This window comes from Acipenser ruthenus, chromosome 6, assembly GCF_902713425.1.
Source record: "Acipenser ruthenus chromosome 6, fAciRut3.2 maternal haplotype, whole genome shotgun sequence".
In the NCBI taxonomy this organism is placed as follows: domain Eukaryota; kingdom Metazoa; phylum Chordata; class Actinopteri; order Acipenseriformes; family Acipenseridae; genus Acipenser; species Acipenser ruthenus.
This window is the reverse complement of record NC_081194.1, coordinates 62,026,789-62,054,751: the sequence shown is the minus strand read 5'-3', so window position 1 is coordinate 62,054,751 and position 27,963 is coordinate 62,026,789. Positions and strand designations below refer to the sequence as shown.

At 36.8% G+C, this 27,963-nt stretch overlaps 2 protein-coding genes across 5 annotated transcripts in view; one reads left to right on the top strand and one right to left on the bottom strand.

The window, feature by feature from the left end:
- LOC117411202 (dynein axonemal heavy chain 8-like) overlaps positions 1–6,645 on the top strand; it is an 88,103-nt gene extending 81,458 nt beyond the window's left edge. The window contains exons 105-106 of the mRNA XM_034018494.3: positions 1,849–2,010; positions 5,576–6,645. Coding sequence (XP_033874385.3) covers positions 1,849–2,010; positions 5,576–5,902 — 489 coding nt within the window. The 3' untranslated portion in view covers positions 5,903–6,645. The remainder of the gene's footprint in view (positions 1–1,848; positions 2,011–5,575) is intronic.
- Positions 6,639–26,152, bottom strand: LOC117411167 (elongation of very long chain fatty acids protein 4-like). 4 transcript variants are annotated; one of them, XM_059025640.1, is made up of 7 exons: positions 25,692–26,152; positions 22,105–22,206; positions 20,024–20,211; positions 18,926–19,006; positions 11,929–12,100; positions 10,916–11,043; positions 6,639–10,382 (listed from the first exon to the last, which is right to left on the bottom strand). In XM_059025640.1, the coding sequence occupies exons 2-7, from the start codon at positions 22,169–22,171 to the stop codon at positions 10,095–10,097; spliced, it is 924 nt and encodes a 307-aa protein (XP_058881623.1). In that variant the 5' UTR covers positions 22,172–22,206; positions 25,692–26,152; the 3' UTR covers positions 6,639–10,094. The 4 variants fall into 4 exon arrangements, with proteins under 4 accessions (XP_058881623.1, XP_058881622.1, XP_058881624.1 ...); XM_059025639.1 differs by lacking the exon at positions 25,692–26,152 and adding an exon at positions 25,560–25,599; XM_059025641.1 differs by lacking the exon at positions 25,692–26,152 and adding an exon at positions 25,325–25,552.
- Between the last annotated feature and the right edge of the window lie 1,811 nt (positions 26,153–27,963).

The window sequence follows — 27,963 nt, the reverse complement described above, 5'->3', positions numbered from 1 at the left end:
TGCAGCCGATCTCCAGGCCTACACAGTCCTCTCCCCAACGCCATGGACCCGAGCAGTAGAACGTTCCATATAAATTATATCATGAAAGGCAAGGGTCCATTGACGGTAGGGGAGGGAATGCAGAGGTTGACAATGAAGAGCTATCATTTTTTTAGCTGCTGTGAGACCAGCCAACCAGATCCGTTTCTGCTGCACTGATAGATCGAGGGATGAGCCATCATTCAGTAATAACGTCTTAGCAGAGCAAGGTATATTCTTCTCAAGAACAGTGGAGCTGAAGAGACCCGATCCCAAAACAGCCACAACAGGACACTCCCAAACCATATGTAAAAAGGAGCCAACGGTATCTAGGGGACAGTATGCACATGCAGGGGTAGGGATGAGTTTCATTTGGTAGTGTCTGCGAGGATTTAATTAAGTTCTATGAAGATAATTAAAAAAATTTTTGAAGCAGAGCTTAGATTATCACAAATAGTTTCCCAGCAGATTTCTTCATTTTCAATAGATCAGTTCCAGATAGTGTTAACCACCAAAGGTTTATATGATGAAATGAACATAAAGTGAGGAAACCAGCCCTTTAGTTTTTCCCCCTGTGTCTAACATGTCATGTAGTACATGTGAAGGCAAGTCTGTCCCCCCGGGAACCCCATAGGCACGCATTGCAGAACGGAGTCGATGGTAAAAGAAGAAAGAGGTACCTGGCAAGTCGGATTGCAATTGTAAATCTTGGAATGTGTGAAGCTGTTTATCTTTGCAAATATCTGCAAAAGTATGTATCCCTGTCTCTCCATTGGAAATGAAAAGTGGGAACTGCCTGACAAGAGAGCAAAATTATGGAAAATAGGAGTATGAGGAACCATTTGGATTGGTGTTTAATATGCTTTTCCACTAAGCGCCAAATTGTAATTAAATGAGAGATTATAGGGGTAAGAGATTATAGGGCCAAAACAAAGTTTACATCGCTTGAGAGGAACAGCACAGTAAAGTAAGTCTTGGAGTCTATGTGTTTATACTAGGTTTTTCTCTAATGGTCACCATGAAACAGGAGCATTAGGATCAAGCCAAACAGTAATTGGGCGAAGCACAAATGACCAAAAATAGTACTTAAAGTTTGGTAAAGACAATCCCCCAGTGGATTTCTTACGCTGCAAAGTAGACCACTTGAGACGTGGACGCTTCCGTGGTAGTAAATTCATTTTTATTGTGGAGGTGCGGGCTTGAGGTGAGATAGGGAGATGCAGCCATCTATTTAAATCAGCTTCCACCTGTTTAAATATCTTATTAAAATGAGTTTGTGAGGTGGACTGCAAGGAGGGGAGAATGTCTACCCCAAGATATTTAAAATGTTTAACCACCGGAATGTCTAAAGGTAAAACTATATCCTTCATTGCAGCATTCAAGGGCATTAGAGCGGGCTTAGACCAATTTTGTATCCCGAAAACAAACTGAAATCATCAAAAATAGACAAAAGGTGGGAGAGTGATTGGGGAACATTATTAACAAATAGCAATACATTATTGGCATAAAGTGAAATATGGTGCTGTGTGTGTATTGAGAGTAATAGGGGAATGAGTGGTAGATTGGTGGATAGCCTGAGCTAATGGTTCAAGTGACAGGGCAAACAGCAGAGGGGATAGCGGGCAGCCCTGACGAGTACCCCTGGAGATAGCGAACTGGGATGAGCATTTGCTACCTGTGAGCACCATTGCAGTGGGATTGGCATATAGAGTTTTAACCATATTTACAGTTTGTAGTTTGTACTTTTAAAAACAGAATGATATCATTTATCCGGTGCGGATTGTGTGGTTACATTTCTGTTCTAAATACAATTCCCTTTTCCAATGCCAGGGTCAAGAAAAGATGCCCACATATTGGCTCGGTGCCTTTAGGAATCCCAAAGGGCTGCTGGGGGTCTTCAGGCAGCAGAGTGCAAAACAGCATGCAGAACGAACAGGCAGCATTGAGCCCATGGTGTTCCAGACTGTCATCACTCAAAGAGACAAGGAGCATGTAAGTTCAGATTTGTAAAATGCACAGGGACTGTCCTGTCACATGACCGGTTAGTTTGTCATGCAAATGGAATCCCTGACAATATAGTGATATGAATTAACAATTTTCCACGTGTTACTTTTTCCCTGTGTACGTGAGCCACTGTAACTAGCCCCATTCACACAATAGCAGGGTTCATGTCTAATACAGGAGGCTGTGTGGTCCAGTGGTTAAAGAAAAGGGCTTGTAACCAGGAGGTCCCCGGTTCAAATCCCACCTCAGCCACTGACTCATTGTGTGACCCTGAGTAAGTCACTTAACCTCCTTGTGCTCCGTCTTTCGGGTGAGACGTAGTTGTAAGTGACTCTGCAGCTGATGCATAGTTCACACACCCTAGTCTCTGTAAGTCGCCTTGGATAAAGGCGTCTGCTAAATAAACAAATAATAACAAATAATAATAGTAATACATGCAAAATCCCCATAGACACATTTCTCTTGGTGGGACCATTAAGACCTCTTTCACCCAGTAATATAAGAATATGAATCAATATATTGAAAAAGACTAAGGGGTACCATCTGTCACAATCGTTGCAAACCAGTCAGAAGTGTAGCGTGCAATGTACTAAACAAACAGAGCGCTGTTAGCATCATTTTAACAAATGCTTTGCAGCCGCAGTTCTTATTTGCACTTTAGTCTTAAATTAAAATGTAATTCTGGACGTTTCTGCAGAAATTCGCAAAAACAGGGTGGAGACAGTGCAAATGAGGGATCAAAAATATTGTAATGAGATATACGAAAGCTGCGGGCAATTGCAACACTTACAATTGCATCAATTTGTTAAGAATGTTTAAAAGCATGTTTTAAACAGTCGCAATTGTTGCTGGCATTTCCCAGTCCGCTTTTTCTTGTGTGTTGCCAGTTGTGCTGAATGTATTTTTGAGACGAACACCCAAGTACCTAATTTTCACTAAAGTCAGGGTGTACTTACAAGTCTTGAAAATACATTTCTATGACATTTCTGGTTTTCCCAGCGTGTTGGGAACAATAGACTGCACACATGTGCCACTAACCCCTCCAGCTCATTCTGAGCATCTGTATAGGATCATGATCTATTGTGTGTTAATTGTCTAGGCTACTAAGTAGACCAAGTTAAAAATATTAATAATTCACGGGGCATGAGCTGGGGTGTAAGGATAGGGCAGAAGAAGCAGAAAGGAGCGGTTAGAAAGGACTGGACTTAGGATAGAGGAGTGGGCTGAAGCCCTGACTAGTTGCAGACTGGCGTGTCCGGACTTGGAAATTAGAATAGAAAGTGGTTGCTGACTGAGGGCGATGATGCCGACACATCCCAGGGGCAAAGGACCCAGCAACCGAAAACATATACAAGGGTTAGGACTCGAGGATCTGCCCCTCGGGAGGAAGCCAGTCCCGGTAGACCAGGACATGAAAGTAATAGAGAGAGGTACCTAGCATCTGAGACTTCTGTAAAGGGGCGCCCGTTAACCCCTGATTGGCAGAGACTTCAGACTGCCTGGGACTTGAAATAAGGACAAAGCATGGAGGTTAGTATGGGACTCGAGCACTGAGAGCGGCCACATCCCGAAAGAAAGGCAGAATATAGAACAGAGCCTCGAGGTGAGTTGCCTAGCTCTGAGGTTGGGGAAGTAAGATCAAAGGATGGCCCCCCGGCTCCTCACGAAATCACCCACACCGGACAAACAAAGACAGCACATGCCAACGCATAACATAGACACAAGATCAGAAAGACAAACGAGACAAACAGAGGGATGGTTAGTGATTTAGTAGGATGTGACTGTGTATACCTGCCACTCAGTGGAGAGGAAAAAAACCCTTGAGGCTGATGAGGGGAAAACCTCTGGTGGCCCCGGCAGACAGGAAGCCCCCACTCCGGGTTTCCTGCTGGGGAGATAGATACCTTGACGTTGAAAAGAAAGGGCAGATAGGGGACTTGATACTTGACGGCTGAATGAACTGACCAAGCTGAAATTGATCCGTCTTGGAGGTATGCAGCCGAATGATGAAGTAAGCATCTGAAATAGAAGAAAAGGTCACAGAAACGAATACCCACCATGGGGAAACTAGAAGAGTAGAAATGAGCAAATGGAGAATGTCCATTGATAGAGACAGACGGGAAGGTGAGGCAGAGGGAAAGCTCTTAAGAATCCCACGGAGGGTCAGGTGAACTGCTGATATGGAGAGAATGGAGGGAGATGGAGAGAATCACTAGTGTGGATGAGGAAAGACAGTATCCGGTTTTGAGTGAAGGAATAGGATGAATCCATCCGATTTTGGGTGCAGAAGGTTGAAAACACTGACCAGGCTGTAGAATAGGAAGCTCTTGAAGAAGGGGCGAGGGCAGCAGACATGTAATGCTGAGCAGATTGAAGGATGTTACTGAGAGTAGGATTCAGTTGAATATCAGCTGGAGAAGCTGGGGAGTCTGGAGGGGGTTGGGGAAGCAGATGGGACCAGCTGACAGAACTTCGATACCGAAAATAGAAGCAGAAGGAGAGCTGGAACTGAGGTCTGAGGTGGCAGCTGGAGCTGAACAAACATATGAATCGACTGCTGGGGAAGCTCAGTGCCCTTTGCACCCCATATTCTGGAAACAAGTGCAGAGAGGTGAGATGCTGACTATCCTATGTGTTCGTTAATACAGGATCGAACTGCACAAGCTAACATTTAAAATAAAAAACCCTAAAATAATTTAGTTTCAGTTTAAAATAATCTTTTATTTGCATTGTACACCAGTGTGTACAATGCAGCAGCATAATTTATTTTGTGTTACCAGTAGGCTACAGTACAAAAAATTGTGCTTGGTATGCATTTGATTTTACTACTGTACTGTATAGACCTACTGTACAGATTTATATTTTTACATAATATAATGTAATATAATATAATCAGCACAGTGATTTATATTTAAAATACATTGAGCACTGTAAATGTATGTGTGTGCGATTTTATTGTATTGTTTTTAAACCCAACACCTCCTTATGTCGGACAAAAATGTCCAGTTTAGCGAGGGGCTACTGTATGACTATGAAAAGCTTTTTGGGGGTGAAGTTTGGGGCCCCACTAAAGAGTGTCCTTGGCTCACTGCGTACCAGCGACCCCTGTAGTACCTCAGGAGGCGGGTGCTTCTGTATCCAAGTCTGTACATGCTATTTTTAATTCTTTGTTCAATCTTGTATAGATAAAGCTTATTACTACAATGCACACCCTTTATAATGCTGTACTAGGGAACCATAGGTAAGAAACTTATAATGAGAACACAAGTGCTAGTGTAATGGCATTATGGGGCAAATGGTAGCCATGACCAAAGCACCTTATAACTTGTTCTGCGGTTTAAAGGGCTGCCTTATAACGAGGAAGCACTGTAATTACATTTTCTGATTAATACAATACCCATTAATGCAATAATTGACAAATATGTGAGTGAACTCAGCTGTCAAATCACAGTCCCACAAATCAGCCCAATCAGGACTTGGCGTAGCGGTGCCGCTTCAGTGTTTCAGAATGCCTTCATGACCTCCTGTGCGGCATGCTTCCTCTCCCCTCCAGATGCGGGATCCTCCACAGGAGGGGATGTTTGTGTATGGAATCTACTTGTGGGGCGTGTCCTGGCATAAGACTGAGGCAGAGCTCCTGGATGCCCCTCCTAGAAGGGGCCCGGTCCCTTTGCCAGTCATTCATCTCCACTGTATGCCCAGGGCAGAGAAAGCCAGCCTTGCCGAAGCCATCCGAACCACTGACACATACCAGTGCCCTGTGTACACCTCGTCCAAGGGACCACGGGAGCCAGTCCTTCACCTCGACATTCACAAGGAGAGTGTTCCAGCGACAAGGTGGGCCCTAAGAGGAATGAAGGCAACGCTGCAGCCATTTTAACTCAGTGGTGCCGACTTCATTGAGAGGTTTCCAGAACTACGTTTATTTTGATTGGTTTGCGTGGTCCCAAAGCCTGAAAAAACGTGGAAAGCGGTTGTTGAAATTGGCCCGGCTTCTACAAAATCAGAGTATGTTCTGAACAAAGGGGAAATGACACTGCTAATAAATAAACTGTGACAAAGCAGTGTCTTTGTATTGAAAGTTAACTTTAAGTGGTAGATTAATTAAATCTCCTTTCTATTTATTCAACGGTTTATCAATAGTGAAGAGATTTAATTTTAAAAGAAGTTTTATATTTGTGTACTTTGTATGGGAATTAAAAAAAAAAATTAAAGGTAGGTTTTTGTTTTGTTAAATCCATATATATTTGTGCAAATTGCAGGTAAAAAAAATCAGTTTTGCAATAAAACATTAACATATAATTTTATGTTTGGTGATTTAAAAGTATTTCATTACAAGTCACCACAATGGTTTGTTCACCAATGGTCCTGTAATATGCATTATTAATCAAATAAAAAAAGCTCATAGGTCATTTTGACTCCACCCTAGCACTTTATGGTTTCTTTAAATAGATGTTTTTATTATTATTATTATTATTATTATTATTATTATTATTATTATTATTATTATTATTATTATTATTTTTATTTTTTTTTAAACACTTAATAATAAACAAATGTAGTACTTGTGATATTTGAAGTATGAGACACAGGCAAGAAATGAAACAACGAAGACGTGAAGCAAACAGATTGGCATTCTGTTTATTTACATTGTAGTTGCAGCAATGAGACAATTTTTACAGATTGATGGTCATCAGTATTTAAAAAAAAATACTTCTGGTTTCTAACTGCTCTTCATAATGCTGAACAGCATTGTTTAAGAGAGTTTTACATTTTTGTACATTTCTGAAATGTACAATCCTCTCAATTACACAGCAAATACAAGACTTATTTTTGTTATTATAAACAGAAACAACACAATTCCGAACAGCATCATTCAATATATTTGCCTTGTCAAACTGATATGCATCAATTGCAAAAAAACAAAACCAACAACGTCTGATATGACACATTCAGAAAGTACAGGGAGACTATAAAATGACATTTACATCTATAGACATTAAGTATTAAAACACATTATTTAAAATCAGTAAAATCAGGGTTTCCAAATTAGAGGACCAGCAAAAAAATTAATGATATGCCTTTAACAAATCATATTACTGATTCTAAGTTCCTTATTTAACCTATTCATATATATATATCATGGTCATACCATACCTAAGGACTGAGTTTAGAAGATCATGACAATGGAGCTAAAACTACACAGCAGAGAATAAAGAAAATCGCAAGCATTCCAAATGGTTCCAAGTCCTGTTTCTCCAATATTGTTTGTCATTCTTCTCTGTGGATCAATCTAAACTGTGTTTTGTAATTGCTTTCCCATTCATAATGACCGAAAACATCATCAGAAGGTAAAAACTATTAATGGCGTCTGTAGCTATGTTCTTAGAAATGCACAAGTATATATGTATATGTATATGTATATGTATATATATATATATATATATATATATATATATATATATATATATAATAGCATACATTAAAGTATGTTAATGCAAGTTTTATAAACTTGTATGGATATAGCTGTTCTGGTAAGTTTAAACAAAAATGAGTAACAGATACAAATTTGAAAACTATGTCTAAAACAGTATATTTAAATATTTGGTAATATTGTAAGGGCATTGAGGGTGGCATTCTATTGTGCACGATGAAGCTGGCACTGCCTGCTGAAAGGGAGAACATGAATCCAAAACAGCATTCTTAAATCATTCAGATGAATTTGCTATCGAGATCACTATCTGTAACTGTTTTAGGTATTCATTAACTTGTGGTAATAGAGACCTGGATGTAGACAGTTTTCTTTGATATAATGAAGTGTGCAATAAGCTTGTTCAGTTTGAACTATCATTATATATATATAGACAGTGCCTAGTACTTGCTGAAGAAGTGTACCGTCTGCATATAGGCTTTTCCATCATGCTTTGGTCACATGAGAAATGATCTAAAATGAATAAACTTGCTTTCAAATGTTTACAATCCCTTTAGAATACCGCTCTGTGAATTGTGTTTCAACAACAATGCTCAAAATGTACATGCAAAATGCTGCACTGCATTCACAATACACCCCGATGAGTCTGTCCAGTAATTACTGCATGCATAACAATTAAGTTGGAAATGACATTGATTTACATGTTTATAGTATAAAAAGCAAAACAGCAGTAGACCCTCAATGTTTAAAATGTTGTAGTTTCCGAGCACAGCGTATATGTCAGCTTTTTCTTTGAACAAAAAGGTACAATTCTGCTGTTCAATGAGGACAATTATATTTTTTTGCAGTTGTCTGAAAAGTAACATTTTCCAATAAATACCTTTTTTTTTTTTTTAACTGGTTCATCAAAACAATGTACCAGTTACATAATCGACTGTTGTGCTGTTTAGTTACTAAAATAGTGTTAAGGGAATTAAGGGTATTAACATTTGCCCTATATTTGGAAATACATATGCAGATGTAAGATTGTCCCATATTTTCTAGTACAGTTCCAAATAGGTAAGCTGCTGTTAAAAGCACCAGACATTCTACTTCGCATTGGTGCATACGCAACTTTAACTAGGCTTGGGTAACGTGGTAATGATCTCCCTTCAAGCTTGCTCTCGTCAACACAGAGGGCCCTGTTTCAAATGTAATCTATAATCTTTTTTTTCTTTTTTAGTCTTTTCCGCAAGCTTCAAACAAAAGTATTGTAATTATGTTGATTAATATGTTACTCACAAGATTTTTTATATACACACAAAACATAAAACTGGAAAAAGGATTAGCAATCTATAATATATCTCTCCCTCCTCTTGACAAATGGGACTGAAATTGGAAAGGTGCCTCCTTGCTTAATGGAGATCAGATCCAGCCCCGTTGACACACAGATCTGTGGACTGGCTTCAGCATAACAGTGATTAAAAAAAAGAATAATAAACACATAGGAATGCTTGTTAATGTGGCTAAGAAGTTACACCTAACATCTAATCCAGGCTGCCTCCAGCTGCAAGCAGGCCAGCCTAACAAAGTCATACTTTATACTCTGAATGTGCATACATATTTTGTATTTATTTCTTATCCCATGATACGGTTTATGATCATGATATATTACTGTTTCTGCATCCATGTGTATTTGGCATGTTTAATAAAGTCACTGGTATATTTCTAACAAACTCACTATTTCAAGTGGAAAGAAATTACAAAGTGGTTCTGTTTTATATTGACATTATTAGAGATGTGGCTTTCAAAGTAACAGTACCAACAGAAAAATATGTTGGTGACTTTTTTTTAAATGTCGCAAATATTTATGGGGCATTTATAAATAATGATTAATGACACCTACATATACTGGGGTAATAAACTGATTACAACAGTATGCAAATTCAGGGTATTCCTTCACATATTTAAACAAATATAGAAAACAAAAACCCTTTAAGATCTTGGTGCCCCATTCTCTTCAATAAGGTTTGGAGTTGTATTACTTTATTCTTAAAGGGTACATAAGGACCTTTTTATTTTATTGTGTTACATGTTCCCATGTCTTGCTACAACTGTTTATGTAAGGTGTATGTATTGTTTTATTTGTATTGTTTTTTTACATCTCATCTGTAGTTCTGAGAGGTCCAATGCGGGTACATGGGAAGCCATCTTGAGGCAGGAAATGCAATTTAAAAGTTAAAAAAGTGGTCAAAATGTAAAAAAAAAATAATAATAAAAAAAAATAAAACAATACACACACCTTACGTAAACAGTTGGGAACATGTAACACAATAAAATAAAAAGGTCCTTATGTACCCTTTAATGTATGCCAGCTTAAAGAAACAGTACACTGTGTCAGGACAGATATTTGACTCTTTCCTCTGTTTTTATAAATGTATTTATTTATTTATTTTAATTTTGGGATATTTGTATTTATGGACTTTTGAACCACAGACACGTGTCAGATTACAAACACATAACCTCCGTTTAACACCTTTGCAACATGTTAAAGAACAATCTCTGCAGACAGCTTGGTTAAAGCTTTTGTCATTCACTTCTCAAAATTGGAGGTTTCCTCATTTCTAAAGCCACTTGTTTCGATAAGGCCTGCTTACTCGTCTCATTCCCGCTTTGCTTTTCCCTTTTTCTTCTTCCTCCCATTCTCCACCAGTTTGCTCTCTGGCTTGCTCACCCCGTTTGTCACGGACACGGCCCCATTCACAGCCATCTTTCCTGCTTTGGAGGACGTCTCCTTCCTTGGGTACCGGTAGGTCTGGTAGTAGAAGTTAGCGAATAGGACAATGAAGGTGACAGCGTAGGCAATCAGGGCCCAGTGCATCCACTTGGGGAAATGGCAGTCTATGTAGAGAGACAGGGCTGTGTGGCCAATGGTGACGTGGAATTGAATCTGAAAAAGGAAGAAAAAAAGCTCTTCAAGAACTTAGGCTCCATCTACTTTCTGATGCTATCCTGCTACATGTGGTGTTAGTGGTGGGATAGCGCCCCCTAGAGACTTGGAGTCAAGAAAGCTGCAGTTTAAGCGACAGTGCGCAAGTTTATTAACACAAATACTCAAGACAAACAGAGCACGAGGGCCAAAATAAAAGGTTTAAACAAGATTTAACTGTGTTCACCACACTATTTGTCAACGGTCCAACGCAAACTCACTCCCAAACGCCTCCACCAGACAAAGGATTTCTCCCCTTTTATACATGTGGCCACTCCACAATTAGCACTCAATTACCTAATTGGGGAATGGCCACACCTGTGATTGTAGGCAGGGACAGAGTTAACCCCACCCCTGCCAACCTTGCATTCCCACATACTATTTACATTAAGGGCTTTTGCCCTGTCACATATACAAATACAGTAGAAACAACTTAATTACAAACAGTCCAACAGGGGGGATACAATTGTAAGATGTATGAATGCTTCACTTACCATTTGTATTATAGTTAGGTATTTCTTCCACCATAGGTATTTCTGGATTTGTGGGCCAAATGCTGCCAGTCCATAGTATAAATACATGATGATGTGGATAGAAGCATTCATGTGGGCTCCAAAGAAAGCTGTAAGAAAAGGCATTTCAGGTTTTTAAATATTTTACAGGAAAGAATACCCGACTGTAAAGGGTATTATTGTGATTATCACGTCAATGGAGATATGGGATGTGCATTTTATTTCTGTTTTACTTTTTATTTTGATTACGTTTTTTTTTATTCTTCCTCTGGGGGAAAGTAGTTCCTTAAAAATAAAGTTGTATTTCCCCTTAGTTTTTATTGTGTTGTGCATAGGGGTATTACTACAGCTTTTGGTGGTGAATTCTCAAGAAGGTTATTTGGGTTTACAGAGCTTGTGAGATTTCTTACCAATAACATATAGTCTGTTTAATAATAGTAAATACTAAAATAACTAGTGTAAAACTAACAGCAGTACCTGGATTTTTGCTATACTAAGCTTTGAAAGCAAACAATAATAGGCAAGGCACATAAGTACTTAAAGACTAGGTTTGGGTCTGTTTTATTGCTGCACATTAAAAACGACTTGACTACAGTATTTGAACAGAAGCTACAGTAAACTATTCCAAAAGCAACTGTTGTAAATCTGATACCGACATCTTACACTGCACCTAGTGATCCTGTAGTTACAGTGATCTCAAATTGCACTTGCAAATTATTACAGTATACTTTAATTAACTAAATAACCATTTGGTATTTGCAGAGATTTGAATTTGCTAATATTTGGGGTTCATCTGGATCTGGATTTAAAAAAAAAAAAAAAAAAAAAAAATGTTGTGCTGCTTCAGGCTGTGCCTGACTGATTTTGTTTGAAGTTGACCCACCTCCCATTTTAATCAGGGGCACAACCTCAATAACCCCTGGAGAATCCCCCTCCCCCATGCCTGCCTGCCATCTGTGTGCCCTGTACAGTCAGTGGCTGCTCTCTGTACTCACATTGTCCTCCAGCCACCCACTTGATTCCAATCCACCAGAGAGTGAACATTGTGCAATGGTGATAGACGTGGAGGAAGCTGACCTGGTTAAATTTCTTTCGCAGGATGAAAAACACAGTGTCCAAATACTCAATTCCCTTTGAGACATAGTACCACCACAGGGCACCCGCTATCTGTGAAGCAGGCATAATGGATCAGTCAGACATGTTCACAGTACTATACATACAGCAGAATAGAATGAAATAAAAGGTTATCAAACATAATGGCATAAACGTGTACTCTGTAATTTCACAGACGTTTAATATCATCTGTGTTCTCTCTCATTGTCAGTTCTTGTTTCTGTTTCGCTGTTCAATAATATGCTTATTTCCAGCAAAAAAATAAATGATCATCAGTGGTGTGCAATTGTAATTCTGACCATCCCTACAACTAGAAAATTGCACTCCCCAAGTCGTAACTACAGAAATGCACTCCACTTTTTAGAAACGTCTGAAAGGGTGTTTTTGCTGGAATAGTTAGTAAGTCTGGTAAATAATGATCTAATCAAAAACAACAATAAAGAATGACTGAGAACACACATAACAGAATCGTGAAAAGATATGAAAAAAAATGTCAACGACCAATAAGTGATATCAAATCAGCAGGCAGGAGAGAAACCAGTGAACAATCATGCTACTTAGTAAAACAATGCCAGTAAACTGATTGGATAACAAACCTTGACTCCACAAGTTTTGCAACCCAGGTTGGTTTTACCTACTAGAGATATGCAAGTAGATTTTATTTTTATTTCATTATATTGTAATGTTTCAAAATGTGTTTCAATTTATTTGTAAACTACATTATGGTCTATTATTTTATGTAGCCTACACCTTATGCTGGACAAATATTTATCCTACTTTTTCACTCCCTCCTGTAAATGAATATATCCAGTTACGGTCCTCAATGAATAAAATTACTTGTAACCAGAGGATCCTCATAAATCGCAAAAGTAAGAACATGAAAGAGTGCATGTACTGGTTAAAATATTTGTATAAATGTAACAGATTGTATCCAAATCAATTTGAAGCATCTATATAAGGCTAAGAGTGTATGATGAAAGTTTGGTGAAGATTTGTGCATTGAAGCCAGTTATCCTATTCACCATGTAGAATTTAACAGACAGACACAATTAGGCAAAATTGTGAAAGGGAAAGGCTGACGTGACAATGCCAATACAGGTCTTGTTTTAGTAAAAACAAAAATGTCATGTGTTGTCACTGTAACATAGGGAAACATATACAAATTATAATATTGTATAAGAGCAACTTCCTGCATAGTCAAACCTTTTTTCCTTCTTAATCCCCATACATCTGAAAAAGCTAAGTGGAAATGTTTGTAATTCTGTATGGTAATTGCAATCACATCCTCCAACATTGAAATGACCTTACAACTATTTAAATTTTTTTTCAAACTGTCAGAGGTAATTGGTGCTGGCCCAAGCCCAGTCCTCCAAGGTTCTGAGGCTGAAAATTACTTTGCAAGAGCAGGGTGATGTATTATCATTTTAATGTTTAAACTGCATCCAAAAAGCAGTGCAATTCATCTGTGTAAGGGAGACCTTGCACACAATAATGGTCATTTTTGTTTTTGTTAAACTATAAGACCTATAAATATTTATTTTCTGTAGGCTATTGCAAGAGGTGATTGGTACCATTTTTAATGCATGTAAGTGAACTGTGTTTAGCGACTGTGACAGCGTGACTGGTGGTCTCACATCAGGCAGAAGCAGGAAGGGAAAATAAACTGACACCAGGGAGTACTGCAGGTAAAAGAAAGAATCGGCTGGCTGCCGTTTTTATTAATAACAAAAATAAATAAAATATTTAAACAAAAACACTTGCGCTCACAGAGCAAAATAAAAGGGTTAACAAAAACAAATCTCGCACACCAAATAATAAATAAACCATACAGGTCAGGCTGGGCAGTCGCCGTCACTGTTCCTGTATTGTTTTATCGTTCACGTTTCTTTCTCTCTGTTCTCGTTCACTCTCCTTCCAACACCACCCTCCTCGAGCTGCTAATCTCCCGATTAGCAACAAAATGAATCACTTAATTAATTCGGGAGATGGCCACCTTCTGCACGAGTTTAATTATGTTGTGGATGGGACTACCCATCCACGCTAAACAAAACAATCGGCTATGCCATCCTAATACAAAACAATAACGTACGGCGCTTCGCCGACATAAAAATAAACAAACACAAAACAATCTGCACAGGGGCGGAGAGGGAGACCCCGATCTAAAAGTAAATAAACAAAACAATGTACAGGGCACCTCGCCCTGTTACAGCGACATTATATTAGCTAAAAGACAGCATTACCTGCTCATCTTTTTATGGATATATTTTTTTTGTTTATAAAGACTAGAAACTGGCGCTTGAAGGAGAAATATTTTATAAAAAAGGGGGTTGTATTGTCTCTCCATTTGTTTCTAACCTCAAATCCCACCTTTTGATAATACCGTCTTCCACCTATCCTTTCTTCTGAAGCAGGTCAGGTGCACACGTCTAAATGTCTACAACAGACAGAATACACCACTTCCTGTTAATTTGCCTACAATAAAATAACAAGTATGTAGCTTAGATAGGGGGAGGACTACAGCTCTTATTTTTAGACATCTAAATCCAATTGTAACCTTATGCAGGGATTTAGACGTCTCTGTGCACCAAAAGCAGCTTTAGACGTGTTAAACCACCCTCATCCTCATGTCACTGTTTAAAACCCTAAGCCTGTCTAAATAAAATGTAACTACATGTCATCAACATAATTTGTTCCAAAGAAACGTGGAATAAATACAGGTAATTAAATCCACATGAATTAACAGGGCTACATGAATGACTTCAGAACTCAGAGGAACTGCATATGATATTCAGGTGTTATTCCTGTAGCATTCAGCCAGAATTCATTATGAATTTGTGGGCGACATATTTAATAATGCCTACTTCAAACAGAATATAGTAAGCATAATCGTACAAAATATGTATTATCCTCGAAGATTACTTAAGGATTTAATAATCTAGTTTCCTTCAGCGAGTGAAATTATAATTTAGTATTTGCTACTACACTGTGTTAGTACTTGTTGGCATCACTCTATAAATAATTTCCAAAATAAGGCTGCAGATTTACGTTGAATAAAATACCCTTTGTTTAGGTTTACTGCTTAAACTTTCATGTACTTTTTCAGTGCATGAAAAGTAGTATTTACAGTATGGTCATCTTTACATTATACTTTTGTATTTATTCAAAATGTTACATAGATTGTCACCTACAGCACAGAATTCAATTACAGTTATAATAATATGACATGATATTTTCGGTTGTATCGTTTAGTAAAATGTATGGTACAGTATCTATCTATTGTGCTGTCCACAACATAAGTAATGCCGAGATGCAGTTACAGCCTTTTGTGTACAGTTTTTTTTTTTTTTTTTTTTTTTTTTTTTAATATAAAATGCAGGGGTAAACTGTAGAATCAGTAATGTTTTCGTAAGTAGTACAATTAAGATATTTATTATAATGGTTCAGTATTGACTTATAAATATTACACTTTGCAGTTGATAATAATATCAAAGTTTAGAGTGTTATCCTGTAATACCTATATAGTTATAGTGCATCTGTACTGAAAACACATCCGGTATTCATATTGAAGGATTATTTTGCTAGGTAAACTTCCAAACAACTGGAAAATATGTACAAATTCCTTTAACAGTTCCATTTTTCATCAGCATAGTTCCAGATTTATAAGGACAGGGTCTGGCCGACAGTGAAAGGACACTGGGATAGACAAGCCTGCCACAGGATCCTCTGAAGGACACAATTGGCTGAACGTTCCAAATTAGATTTTACTGAAAGGAAAAACATACCAAATAAAGAAATGAACTACTTATTCAATTTAAGGGGCTTGTCAGTAGTCTTAAGTTATTTAATGTCCAATTTAGAATCATTAATGGTTTTCCTTTCAAAACATAATTTTTTGGTGTAAATAGCTTTTTAGTATCCAGCCCAGTACTTTATCACATGTTCTGCGAAGCAATTTAAGGAAGGTCGATACAGCGTGCTCTATAAAATGCATTGTGTAACCCTCAGGCTGATAGTATTGTATGCATTAGCGACCTTCAAAGCCCTAAGCATGGCTCCACTGCATTGTTTTTTTGGTTAACTGTAACAGTAACAAAAATGTCTATTAACGAACATAAATCATATCCGTTAATATTAACTATAACTGAAAAATAATGTAAAATGATAACGAAATAGTAAAACAAAACCAAAAAAAATCATTTTGTTATAGTTAGATTTGCTACTTTTCGATTGTAATCGGTTAAACATCGAATTCCCCCAAAAATATGAGTTTGACTGAAATTTATATAGGATAAACGTCGGTAAAACCACTGGCTATTTTTTATTTTCTTGCCAAAAATAGTCATTTAGAAATCATCTCTAGTTTGTGTAGTTTTTATACTCGCTGTCTGTCCCGTCTCCGTTCAGCTCTGAATGGCTAGGGGTCGCTGTCAGTCTTCTCAGTGGTCCCTTAGTAGGCTACTGTAGTTTCACTGTCAGTCATTTCATCCTGTTATGACAGATCTCGTTGACTGAAGCAGCACTAGAATGCTCTCATTTGTTTAAATAACTGTCAGTCATCAAGACCTGCACCCTGTGCACTTTAATTTGTCAGCTACAGCGCCTGTCATTCAAAGTGCCTACTTTGAAATTAGCAGTTTAAGGTGTAGGTAAGCTTTTGCTATAGGTATACGGTGACAGTTACTAGTTTGATTTGAAAATGGGGCAAGAGGAAAACACTTAATGAATATTGTGCACAACAATACCCGGACCGACGGCAGGATGAAGCAGGCCCATCGGCCTTGCCTTCGAGTTACTCTGAGTCCAGCTGTGCTGAAGCAGGAGAGAGGCGGACCTCAGACTCCGAATAAGTGCAAATTAGTTCTGTTCAACTATCTCTAGTTTTGTTCTGTGCATATTATTTTTACCTGTAAATTTATGCTATAAAAGTCTGTGTAATACACTTTTATATGCTGTGTAGGATCTTTATCTATACGTATAGCTCCGCTGTGACCAAACATTATTTCAATTAGAATGTTGGTAACCATGGTTTTGTTGCATGTTGAATATGATAAAGGGGTTTCACTAAATGAGATGTTTCTCAATGACATAAAAAGTCTTTTTTTTTTAAAGCATAAAGGTCAATTTCACCCTTGAATGGAAAAATAAAGATTGAAAAATACTGGTAAATTCTTTAGTCAAAGTTAATCAAACAAAACTAGTGCTATATTACATGTATGGAATGAATGTATCTTGCGACAAAGCTGTTATCTGACTATGGAATGGTAATGTAAGCCTATAGAAAATGTACATTTTAATACGAGTTTTTGTTTCAATATGGTCCATATTCATAAAGAATTTTCAACCAAAATCAAAAATAAACATCTGAACTGCCTATAGGGACTGTTAAATTAGCACATGAAAGAAGTATCTGACACTACAAGTTATTTGTGTTGTTTTCTAATAAGGAAAAAAAAAGGTAAATGCTTTATAAATACGACCCTACAGTATGTTTTCTCCAGACCTCCTGGAAAGCCTGTGAGTCAGGGACATTTTATATTGTAAAGAAAAGGCAAATGTTTTATTTTTCTTCATGAGTATCATTGATTCAGGCGAGTTGTATATATTTAACCCTTCTATATGCCTTGTTTTCATCAGACATTGAGGTTCTACTTAAACATTTACAACTGCAAATTTAAATGGTTTAACTATTTTTCCTCAAGTTAGTTTAATGTAAAAAAACTAAATATAGCTTTTGTAAATTGTTAAGTAAAAATCAAGCTGAAATAAACAGCCTACTTTTTACTACTTGTTTCCAGCACACATAATCTATTTGACTAGTATTAACGTGTGTGGAGGGCTGTACAGCAAGACTTGGCTAGTAAATGGTAATCTCTGATCAATACATTTTTGTAGTTGGCTATCCTAAGGAGTGTACTGTGAAGAGGTGTAGAGCCTGGCATTACCCAAGATATTTTTACCTGGACAGATTTCATGGTAATCACCACTCTGTTAAATGTAATAACTACATAATAACTACAATGATATTTAGTTAACTGTAATAACTATAACTAAAATTAAACTAAACTATAACTAAAATTTAAAAAAAATCATAATTATACCAACTTAAAAAATAAATAAATAAATAAAACACTGCTCCACTGTACGTCACAGACTTTCTAATAAGGTTATGTGATCACATATTATACTGAGCAGCAAAAGAAACTTAGCACTATAACACATTTATTAAAAAAAAAAAATCATTCATCCTTGCCCATGACACGCTTGAGTGACTATGACTGAAGCATATGCACTTAATCACTTAATTAGTGAGACAGCTGATTGGACACTGGATATGGAGTGATTTCAGCTGTTGAATTGCAAGCTTGAATAAAAGCAATAAAGAAAATAAACAATATGCCGCATTTGTCAAGAGAGCAGCGCCTTCGTGCAATCGGCATGTTGGAGGCTGAACTAGGGCAGCGTACTGTGGCTCGCCATCTTGGGTGCTCACAGCCAGCAATTTCAAACCTGGCGAGATGATATAATCAGATACACTCTGTCAATGACAGGCCACGAACTGGGAGACCAAGAGTCACAACACCTGCCCAAGATCGACAGATAATTTTGCAGCATCTTTGTGATGTCAATTGTTAATCAGCGCAATAAAAAGTCACTGAATCTGCTCTAAAACAGTGTCATTTTTTGATCACATCTAGTGACTTTTATCCAAATATAAGTGATTCTTGATGCTCAAATATAAAGCGATAAGTTTCTTTTGATATTCCGTACACAAGAGGTTTCAATATGCTGGGTTGCAGATCTTTAATTCTTAAGACTGATATTAGTAATGTTGTTCAGGACATTGGACAGCAACTGCTTATAGACCAAAAGAATACTTACCCTAACTTCATTAACATCTTCAGAGTAACTCACTGGCTGGCAAATGTAGCTGTATCCAGCTGCTCTTGCAGCAAGAAAGAGCTAAAACAAAAACAGAACACCTTTTACCTGTGAAATATTTTCTGCACATACAGTATGTAAATAGCACACATGGATGGATCATGAGGCAAGTCTGGGCAGGGCAGTATGCTTAACCTACTTGCACTTGGCTCAGAAGCACATGTTAGAATAACCTTTTGATTCCTAGTAAAATGAACCCAATTTCTTGTATCCTTGCATTGTTATAAAAAAAAACAAAAAAACTTGACTGTCAAAATTGTCATTCTAGTAGTCAAATAGTTACTTCTACCACTGCAGCAATTACAAAATGTGTTAACACTCAGGAAGCAAAACAAAAATAGGAAACAGGGACCAACTTTTCACCCGAGTGGTCTGGGTTTAGAATGAACACAAATAAAACACTAGCAGACTATGCCAATTATTCTTTTTTATTTTATTTAAAGTTCCAGGTTTAGCAGCCTAAGGGATTCTTCAGTTACCCGAGACTGAGCTAAAGCATCCAAGTGGATATCCTCCCCAAAGTGTGCGTCACTGTTCACAACTGGATTACACCTTAAACCAGTTTGTGAACGGCTTGCAGGATCCAACACTAAACATTTTAAATACATAGCACTGTGTTCTGTTGGGTTGTTTATACTTCCGGTGTGCATCCCCCATTGGAAATACTGTATTTCTAAATACATTTGTTGAAGAGATGCTGGTGTGGCACAATTTAAGAAGAGCCGTCAAACTGTGTTCCACTGATGCGAATGAGAACATATGGAGGCTGTGGGTGCCACGATATTGTATTGAATGCTTAGCCACACTTTAAGAGCAATATTTCAATACAAGATTCTTATAAGAAACCCTCATTGACCTACTGTTTTTCATTATAAGCCTTTTCAAAAGGTAAGTTCCTTTGTAATCATTAATAATTAAAATCATCTCTGATAATAATAATAATAATAATAATAATAATAATAATAATAATAATAATAATAATAATAATAATAATGCAATACTTTGACTTCCTAGTGTACAATGAAGAAGTAATCCTACCTCTTTAAAGATGAATAAATTAAGTATCACCATCCCAAAGTTATAGATGATGAGCGTGGAGCGCAGCTGGAATGGCTCCCTGTTCTGCATATACTTTGGACCCAGCCAGACGAAGAGAAGGTATAGAGAGCTTATTGCTAGTGTGGGTAGAGGGGACTGCATTAGGGGCCACTTCTCCACCCGCTTGTCTGGGAAACAGAAAAATACAAAAAGAGAAGTAAACCCTTCCAAATGTCAAGAAAAGAAACCGTTAGCTATTTTATAAAATGTATATACAGTAAATAATATCTTGCTTATTATTTTAGCCTTCATATCCATTGCAATGCTGTCAGATGTTTTAGTGAATATCAGTTTATCACACAGCAAGATGGCACGAGACGTGGTTCAGAAACTTGAGCAATTAAAGTGAAATAAAGTGAAATGTGAGCTGCACATATGAAACGAACAAGATGAAAGAGAGAAACATTACATTCTTCACCCGCTAATACATACCTTATGAAAGTAAATATTCCACAAACCACAGAAAAAATGCACATATTTATTTATCTAAAGATACCCCCATAATAAATTGTGTCTTGGGAAATGAACCTAAATGCCTGTTTTGCCACAACAAAATGCCTCGTTTGTCCTTTTCTCAAACTTAAATGTAGAACAGTAAACAAACTAATGATGGCTTTCCATTACAATGCTCAGACCTTGCTGAAGTGACAAGCACAAGTAATATAAAAAATGAGCATATAAATAATGGCTCTCAGTTACATAGCTTTAGAGTCGGGTCTAAATGTTACATTCAAAACACTTGGCACAAAACTGCAGAGATGCAAGGAAAGCCAAATAGGAACTGCAGGCTCCAGAACAACAATAATGTTTCCTTTATGAGAGGTGAAACAGTAACACTAGTATAAAAATTATGTATATGTGTGGTTTGCACAGTGATAAAAGATCAAAAGCACAACATAGTGGTTCCTGAATGAAGAATAAGGGTGTTTACAGTTTGCACAAATACATACTCTCCCAAACTCATAATTGTTTTTGTCTTTTAACAAAATAGTCTATCATTAAATGATGTTATTATGCATCATACTAGTAACCAATCAGGGCCATCACAAGTATTGGGATGCATATCGTGTCACAACCTGTATATTGCCATATGTATCATATTGTGACATTAGTTATTACATCCCTAGTGTAAACAATTCATTCCTGTTCAGAAAATTACTTGCATGTACATTTTCAAAAGTGACATTAAGAGGGGTGGAAATCGGATGCATGGCTGGTAATTGATATTATCCACAGTTTGATTTATATATATATATATATATATATATATATATATATATATATATATATATATATATATATAGTAAAAGAGACGCTCGCCACACAGGCTCGCTCGGGTTCTTTTCCCTTCCAAAACACTGATTTGAAAGTACAAGCGCTTATGCGCACTTTTAATAATACAAAAAAAAAAAAAAAAAAAAAAAAACACCTCTTACTAAACATTTGTACGTTCCCTGACCCACTCGCAGGACAGCTAAGTCTTTTACCTGACAAATCATAGAAAAACACACAGTTTTTCATGACCAGACTGCTCTCCTTTTATACTCTGCACCTGGATCGAACTTACAATAATATTATTATTATTTATTTCTTAGCAGACGCCCTTATCCAGGGCGACTTACAATTGTTACAAAATATCACATTATTTTTACATACAATTACATTATTTTTTACACATTATTTTTACATACAATTACCCATTTATACAGTTGGGATTTTATTGGAGCAATCTAGGTAAAGTACCTTGCTCAAGGGTACAGCAGCAGTGTCCCCACCTGGGATTGAACCCACAACCCTCCGGTCAAGAGTCCAGAGCCCTAACCACTACTCCACACTGCTGCCCTAATAATAGTATCAGCAGCTTGTCCTTATTGACTCACATTATATTCTGTCTGGGGAATTTTCGTTTGAAACATTTAAGCTTTTGTTTGCATTTAACCAACACGTAGATACTGTAACTTTATTAGATGAACACTCAACTGCATCAAATCTTTAACAAACCCAAGAACATTTAGAATTACCTGCTATGGTAAGGCCCCATGTGTAGAACTGAATTGTATCATTAATGAAATGAGTAACGATCTCCATGATGTTAACTCCTCCTTGGTTATTCCAGTTAAGACCTATATATATAGATATAGAGAGAGAGAGAGAAAAAAACATTGTTAATCAATTGCTGACATTTTCAAAATTTTAAATCCCTAAAACAATATGCGTGTCAAAGGATTTTTCAGATTCATTTAAATGGATAAAAATGGGTTGCTTGACAGTTTAATTCAGTTACTTTAGTCGATTGCTATATTTGGTTGGAAATTCCTGAAACAAAATTTCAAATTATACTTCAATTATCTGTCGTTTATCCCCCACACAGATGAAAACGAGGTTAAAGGTCATGAAACCCCTGACCTGGAAACTTCTTTTCCATTGCCATTTTATAGCAACATGTGCAGTTGTTTATCTATTGAAAATAGTCTATTTTAACAAGAATAAGGGATTAATTGTCAACTGCCAATACATCTAGCTAATTATCAATCAGGTTAATGAAATAGATTCATTTAGGTATGGCTCAATTAATAATGAAAAAAAAAACAAAAAACATCTTGGTCTTTAAACATCTGTGTTATCTGTGAAAGATTTTGTAGTTATTACACCACAATTGTCCTGTTTCCAGCATCTGATTAATCTTCAGTAGAATTTCTATCCTTGGACTTAGGCTAATGCAGAATTGTGACATATGTAGCATTGTTGCATGGGCATCTGTCCATGGGGCAGAGGGGGGAAGGGAATTGGTGTTTTCTGCTAAGGCCCTGTCCCCACTATGCCTTTAAACCATAGCTGTTGCATTTAAAACAGCTTAAAAGTGCTAAATATGGTTGGCGTCCAGACTACGCAGCGTTTAATACCGCACTCGAGAACCAGACTCGAGACCACCTCAGGGGGTAGTCTTGAGTCCTGTTCTAAATTAGATCGCATCAGGTAGTGCGGTTTGTCAGAAGTGTGGACGCTGTAATACCGAACCACATTTTTTGTGTATCCTCCAATATCCCAAAATGCTTTTATGATATGTTTGGCTAAATACTCATAACAGGTTCCAGAAGGACTTGCTGTCAGTCTACACTCTGCACCGGGTATTCATTTTTTATGCTTAAAAAAAAAAAAAAAAAATCTGTTTTGTAATCAACAGTTTTTTCTGAGTTTAATTACGAAACAGAATCAGCTCAATTTGTTTAAAAAGGGACGTCACGTGATTAAAAATAAAACCCCAAAACTTCAAACCCTACTTGTCTGTGTGTGTTCGCATTTATGTTTTTGCAAAATACTAATTTTATTACTTTTTTTGCAATATGGACCTCCAATATGGGGCATAACACATTATTTTAAAACCAGATACAGTGCATGGTGGGATACCATCGTATTAATTTCCACTGTTCATTGCGCTGCAAGGAACTGTAACACAACTATTTTGTGCGTGCCCGCGTGCCCGCGCATTAAGCCCGAAAAAAACTGTAGAACGCTGTCTTGCACAGCTCTCGAGATCGGTTATGTTATGTAGTGTGGATAGGGAGTGTCGACGCTTTGAGCTGGATTATGAATACGTTTTTGAGTACGGTTCTCGAGATCGGTTATGCAGTCGGTTATATCACAATCTACCAGTTATTAAATAAATTGCCGCACAAACTTCTAAATTTGAGCTATGGTGAACAATTACAGTTTTTAAAAAAAAAAAATTATTATTATTATTTTAATAATAAATTCAACTGCCAGTAAGTGGTTGGTCTTAAGAACTATTTAAATTTTACATTAAGTGAAATTGGTAGTTATATATTTGTACAGCCACTAAGTCAAAGTAGCTCCCTTTGTGCCAGTAAAAATCCTGCTGGTAGTTGTTACATCTGCCTTATTAAGGGTTTCTTAATATTTCCTTTGTAGGACGAAGTGTAAATATATCTGATTTCTTGCGCAAACCTCTCAAATTACAAATCGGGTGTTTTACTTGGAATGTGACAAGTTTTTTTTTCTTTTTTACTGTTAGAATTCAAATAAATACATGCAGACCTGCACCTCAGTGATACAATATAGACAGACGAATGGTTTCTTAATTATTCTATGCAGTACTGTTTGGATTGCCGATTAAACCCACCGAGCTATCTTCATACAGTAGCACAAAACTGCATTATCTTATTAATGTCAGCAGTAAGATCACATTGCATCCGGTGGCTTTAGAAGAACATTTTCATCATTATAAAATCAATGCAATAACTTGCCAAATTTAAGACATCAGATTTACATTTAAAAAGAAAAAAAAGAGCTTGCCCAGGCGAAATAGATACCGTCAGCTCTGTGAAACACAAAAGCAGTCTGAATGTGTCAGCAGGTTTTTCATAGCACAGTCAGCGGCTTAATTCCAAACACTACAGTACAAGCAGCACTACAGGCGATCTTTTCTAATTACAACAGAATTACAAATGTAACAGTGCGCAAAACGTTCCGAGTTGCATTGTTTATGATAAATGATTCACCTAATTATTATTATTTATTTTTATTTTTTTTCTACATAACTGCACATGCACGCACCAGGGATATTATAAGACGGAAAAAAGATGCCTATTATCCTGCGTGCAGAGGCTGATTTCCAGTATGGAGACCTAGAGGATAAACAAACAGTATGTACTGGTGCACATTAAAGCTCTTTGGCCTGACTAAAATAAATATTTTGGAAAACTACTATTACTAATAACAATATTAATAGTAATGCTAATTATAATTATAATAATACATTCCAGGTTTCTGAATGATCCAGTAAAATAACGTACTCAGTAGATAAACGCGTTTCTAATCTAGTTGCAATGTTTTATAATAGAACAAATATAAACCATTTAAATAAAGATGTATTGCTAAAACAGTTAATACATGATCAGATATTACCAGATACTGTAAACCTCGCCGACTGCACCATAATGATATTAAAGAACTAAATACAAAAGAACAATTTCACAAAATAATTAAATCAAGACAGTCGATGAACCTTGCAATGCATACCAATGTTATTTATATATATATACACACACACACACACACACACACACACATATATATATATATATATATATATATATATATATATATATATATATATATATATATATATATATATATATTTAACTCCGTTGTTTAAATGTAAAGCCGAAATCATGTCCACTACTGTCCTATCATAGTGGTAATAGTACACCGACATCTTACCGTACCAAATATTAACTCGATCCTCCAAATGACATTCAGCACAAGGTCAGCGTCTTGAAAAAACGTAGCAATAACTACCCTCCTTATTACAAAACTGCAATGATGTAAAAGCAATTTATTTATTCTGAATATATGCCATGGGTTTGGCAAAAAAACAAAGTAAAAAATGGTCTATATTGAGCTTCTACATGAGCTATTTGCAATGCACTGGTGCTGTTGCCAACAGCCTAGTTACCAGAGAAGGGAGGAACACTGCGCATGCGGGTAACACACACGCGCCAACTCTGAGAGACAGCTGTTCTGCTCCAAGGATCCACTGAGAATGAAGATGCGGTCAGTATTGTGTGCGCTCACTGTATTTACTCACCACATATGCCACTTGGTTTGCAGATTTGTACGCCAGTTTGTTCCTTGTGTTTTTAGCAAATACAGGGTTTGGTAAACAAACAAAAAAAGTTCAGTCTTTAGTTTCTCACGTAACTCATTAATTTATTGTGTCAGTGGCTGTATCCAATAATATTACATAACTTTCACAAGAACATGTTTCACAGACTTCCTTGCAGGAATTCAAGGAGGTAATCACTGAGGAACGGGCAAGTATCCATCCAGAACATGGCACGTTGCATGCTTGGGTTCCATTTGCTGTTCAACCCCAGTATTTTACATGAAAAGACTAAATAGTATTTCAAGTATTATTACCCTGTAGTTTTGTAGAATTAGTATTCATTAAACTCTGGAATGTATTTTTGAGTTTCAACACACTCTAAATATTGAATAAAATGTACGAACATAACGGTTATGTGTGTGTGTGTGTGTGTGTGTGTGTGTGTGTGTGTGTGTGTGTGTGTGTGTGTGTGTGTATAAAAGCGAATAAAAGTAGAGTTTCAGAAGCAATTTTGCAGTTTACGGTATTAAGCTCGTGAGTTACTTCCCATGTGATTGGTCACCTACAAGCTCATTAATTATTAGCTATTCCCGAAGTGATCAAATTAACAGAAATTGAGAGGTGGAGCCTGCGTATATTATCATGATTCTTATTGGAAAATGCAAAACAACCAATGAGCTGGCGAATAGAGCAGAAGTGGCGAAATTTGAAAGTGAGTGCTGTTATTAGTGAATTTAAAAGAAGAAAACAAAACAAAAAATCGCCATTTGACAGTAAGTATGTCTCATTGAATATATTTTGGCATCAGTATAATATTGCCTGTATTTAACTTATGTCGTTAAAGTGTTCATTTCATCAAGGCCATGCCTGTTAGTAATACTGTTGTAGTAAACGACATAATTTAATTGTTCTCTGTGGCAAGTCTAGATTTATGGATAAAATGTCATTTTAATACAACTGTATTGTTATTTCGTTTTCTTATTGTAAAATGGTAGGGAGACTGCACGTCGCTTCTTGTTTGTTGTCAGATCCTTGCTTTGCTTGACACACAAAGCAAGGATCTGACAACAAACTTCTTTTTTGATGTCGATAGTATGAACAGTAAATTGCATTTTTTCGGATCAATTTATTATTTGACATGTGCAATTTTTGCAGTTAGATTATTATCTATGGCAGTTGTGAATGGGGAAAAGGTAGTAATGAGTTGAATGGCAATACCAAACAGTGAGGTTTTTTCTTCTGTTTTCTAAAATACCTCTCTTTCATAGCGAGGGCTGTACTGTAGGTGGTCATTTTCCCTCAGTGTTGTGTCCTCAAAATAGAAGCAACAGCTTGGGTAAAATCTAGCCATCTAGTCTGTGTTTTGTATACAGTTATATTAAAAAATACATCCCATTCACCATATATTCTGATTTATTTTTTTTTAATGTAGAAATGAGTGATGAAGTCACTGACAGACGGATGCAATTTGCCCTGATTTCTCAAAAGCTTAAGAACATTAAAACACGATTCCATTTTGAAGATAATTCTACTGGTGAATTGAATCTGATGAAAAGTTCTGCCTCTGGTAAATTCTATATTCTACATAAGACAGGCAAAACCATGTTTGGTTTAATAATAACATGTACATCATTCTACTAGGACCCACAGTCCTATCATACCCATTGCCAGGTTTTGAATAGAGAAATGTCACTGGTGTCAGTGCACCCTACCTTTTCCTATAGCCCCTTTACAATAGCGGTACTTAAGATCTGGATCAAACTGGTTATGCCAGTCCAATGTTTCTTCAAGCCTTTAACCTAACACCTTTTTGCTACATCATTCAACTTTTATATTAAAACAGTGGTTTATGTATCTATGCTACTTATTCATAAATTACAATTTTTCAGAATAAGCAGTCACCTGCTGAACAGGCTAATCCACAGCAAAGCCAAGACAGGTTACCTGCATCAAACAGAGAGGTTCCAGGTTTTGTATATGAGTCGCCGAACGCCACAATGTCCTGTATTACCAGGTTAGCCAGCATGGCCACTTCTTTTTATAACTGTCTGAACACCTGTTGGTTTTTTTATTGCTATTCTAAACTGGTTTTCAGTTGTTTGCCTAATGTATTTTCTGAGTGTACATTGTAATTTAAATTAATACTACTTGATTCTAAGGTTCATTGAGGTAATTATGGCAAGCCAAATTATCATTTAGAGCTATCTCTAATTCATTTATAGATATCTCTAAATATTTGAAGATATCTCTAAAT